This window comes from Corvus brachyrhynchos, unplaced genomic scaffold (genome assembly GCF_000691975.1).
Source record: "Corvus brachyrhynchos isolate BGI_N302 unplaced genomic scaffold, ASM69197v1 scaffold245, whole genome shotgun sequence".
In the NCBI taxonomy this organism is placed as follows: domain Eukaryota; kingdom Metazoa; phylum Chordata; class Aves; order Passeriformes; family Corvidae; genus Corvus; species Corvus brachyrhynchos.
This window is the reverse complement of record NW_008238988.1, coordinates 6003514-6006607: the sequence shown is the minus strand read 5'-3', so window position 1 is coordinate 6006607 and position 3094 is coordinate 6003514. Positions and strand designations below refer to the sequence as shown.

Sequence of the window (3094 nt, the reverse complement as noted above, 5' to 3'; positions counted from 1 at the left end):
GGAGACTTTTCCAGCTGAAGTGATTCCAGGATTTCTCCAGCCGTGTCCCTGAAGGAGCGCGGAGCCCTCAGGACCTCATTCCCTGTAGCCGCTCCCTCATCCCTCCTGAGCAGCTCCAGCCTGAGCCCTCCTGAAGGTTTTCTTATAAACCACCCTTAGACAACTTACAAAAGGTCTTAATAAACCTACAAAAAAAGTTTTAATAAACCTACAAAAGTCTTAGTAAGTCTGCAAAAAAGATCTTAATAAACGTACAAAAAGGCTTTAATAAATTTTAAAAAGGCCTTAATAAATGTACAAAAAGGTCTTAAACCTATGGGAAAAGGTCTTCATAAACCTGTGAAAAAGGTTTTAATAAACCTACACAAAAGATCTTAACAAACCTACAAAAAGGTTTTAATAAACTCACAAAAGAGGTTTTAATCAAACCTACAAAAAGGTTTTAATAAACTCACAAAAAAGGTTTTAAGCAACTGAATCGATTCTGCATCAACATTTTAAAATACATTTTCACCCCCCTTGGGTATGTGGAAGAAAGGGGTTTTTACTAGTTTAGTTCATTTCTTTTAGACCAATGAGAGGCCTCGTGGTGGTCGGCAGATTCCTCTTGAAGGGAGGCTCATCTTCCTTGAGCAGTTGTTTTCTGAGGGAATTGCCTTTTCCCACAAAAGCTAACTTCAAACCCAAACTTCACATTTTTCCCCTCCAGCAGTTTTTTTGTTGTTTTTTTTACCTATCCCTCTAATTATGAAGTAACTGAAATGTTAATTTATTGCTCTCTTGGCATTCCTTGAACCACAGTGGTGGGAATCTCGCTGCCTTTGACCATTTTCCATGGCAGTGTTATATTCTATTATGGAATATTCAAAATGGTTCTAGCATAAACACTTGTACAGGAAGGCATAAAGCTGACATCTGTACATTCTAAAATGTGGGAGAGAATTTTTTTCCTCGTCAACAACACACAAAAGTCTGAAAAAATATTATTGTTTAGCAATAGCTGCCGGTGGGGACTTCAAAAGAGTGCAAAGAATCTGCTAAAGAATTCCACTTTTTCAAGTCATTGTCCATTTCCTACCTGCACTCCCAGTTCATGCATCTCAAATTTGGGACTTCTTGAACCTTATTTTAGCAAAATGAAGCAGCTTTCCCATAGAATGTGTGTTCCGCCCCTTGTGTGGATGGATTCCACCCCTCTCTTCTTCCTCAGGGACGGAGCATGGAGGGGACAGGCAGTAGAAAGAGACTGTCCGAGAGACAGATGGAAAAATAAATACATCTTCCCAGGAGAAAACTGTGGGATTCTTGGGGTGATCCTGTGCAGGGCCAGGAGTTGGACTCGATGATCCTCGTGGATCCCTTCCAACTCAGGGTGTTTCTAATTAACATCTCTCCTCAGTCATATCTCTCCTCTCCTTTCCCAGAAGGAGAATTTTCCAAATGGAATGCCCAACGCAATGGGAGCAGTTTAGGCAGACCGATGAGGAGCTGGAGTCTGATTTGGAAGCCTGGGATGGGCCCAACCCTCAAAGGCAGAAGTAGAGCCAAAGTGACACCAGCAGCATGGAAAATTGGGGCATTTTGTGTTGTCAAAAATGCAATTCCCAACCTTGTCATTGCAAGGAACACGCACTGCTCAAGCTCTTAAAAATTAAGACTGGGGTGATTTATTAATCTTGTTAAGAACTCTGATACAAAGCACAGTAGAAGGCCACAAACCAGTAAATAAAATGTGGCTTGTGAAGGCCACTTTATAAATGCTGCTACAGAACTACCAGTAAAACCGACTCACTCTCGCACCAGTTCAAACACGGGAGTTTGACTGGCAAAGAAAAGTTCCATTCACTTATCAGTTTAAAAAGTTTAATAAAGCTTTAAGTGTTTGCTGGTTTAAATGCTACCAATTTCCAAAGTGGATTCACGAGTAAGTGTAGATCTAAAGGAGGAGTTATTAGGTCTGGAAGGCAAGACTGTTCCCAAGCCAGAGGAAACGCTGCTGGCCGGATGCAATCCCAGGAGTAGCAGACTGTGTTATAGGCCTCGAAGTCAACTTCAATTTATACATGTGATTAGCATATCTGTAAATATACAATATAAACAATTGTACAGGCGCATAGCTTTGTTCTCCACAACAGTAGACAAACTCTGTAGCTTAAGACACCTTCGCCTACCAAAACAAAAAAGGCACATCTGAACAGGATGCACGTGAAGTACTCAGGATCCTCCCCAATATCCGAGACGGGTACTCCTCCTTCATCCTTTCTCCAAATAACCAAGACCAACCGAATATTTTGGTACTTAGATTTCAACCTGTTTTTTCTTTGTCTTCAGCAGCAAATCAATGGCAATTAAGACATGGCATGAGAATATTCCAGAACAGGAGCTGTCACTCAGGAACCTCCAGCCTTACACCAAGGCAAGTGGCCGGAGGTTTCAAATCCGTGACGCTCTGTATCCTCGTTTAGTGTGATCATCCCATTGCTGGGTTTCCTTAATTAAAAAAAAGGCCACTAGTGCTCAAATTTGAAAAAAATTCCACAGACGCACCTTTTTTTTGGCTCAGTGCAATTAAATGATGTCAGTTTAAATTCACTTAGTGTCGTTTACAGTGCAAAAGGTCTATTTTGTGTCCTGGCAGAAGTGTCGGCACTGAGGACATGAACCAAGGCAATGCTGCTGCTCACCTGAGGGTAATGCTGTCCAACCACACAGGCTGGAGTGTGTGTAGTCTGAATTCTTTTCCAATTTAAACCTTTTTTTTTTTTTTTATCAGCAGCACTTTAAGAGCATAATTTGTGAAAATACTAAAATACACTGCCTTTTTTTCTTTTTTTTGAATAAATAAAAAAAAAAAAAAAGAGGAACTTTACAAATACTATTCCAGTGTCAATGACTACTATGGCTAAGGTCATTGAGGAGTTTCTGCATTTTCTAGCAAAGACAGTCTGTGCAAAGGAGGGTGGGAGAGCTCCCTTTTGTAAGTCTTTGGTGGCAGTTTTGGTAGCTGAGGGCTGGAGTTGTGCCGGGGCGGCACGGGGGGCACGGGCGGCTGGGCCAGGTTGTTGTGGCTGGCGCTGATGACGCAGCAGCGGCG

The 3094-nt window shown here is 41.7% G+C and overlaps 1 protein-coding gene across 1 annotated transcript in view; it reads right to left on the bottom strand.

Moving 5' to 3' along the window:
- Positions 1-1644: 1644 nt before the first annotated feature.
- SOS2 (SOS Ras/Rho guanine nucleotide exchange factor 2) overlaps positions 1645-3094 on the bottom strand; it is a gene marked incomplete at its 5' end in the record, with an annotated part of 40988 nt that continues 39538 nt past the window's right edge. The window contains 1 exon segment of the mRNA XM_017738808.1: positions 1645-3088. Coding sequence (XP_017594297.1) covers positions 2909-3088 — 180 coding nt within the window.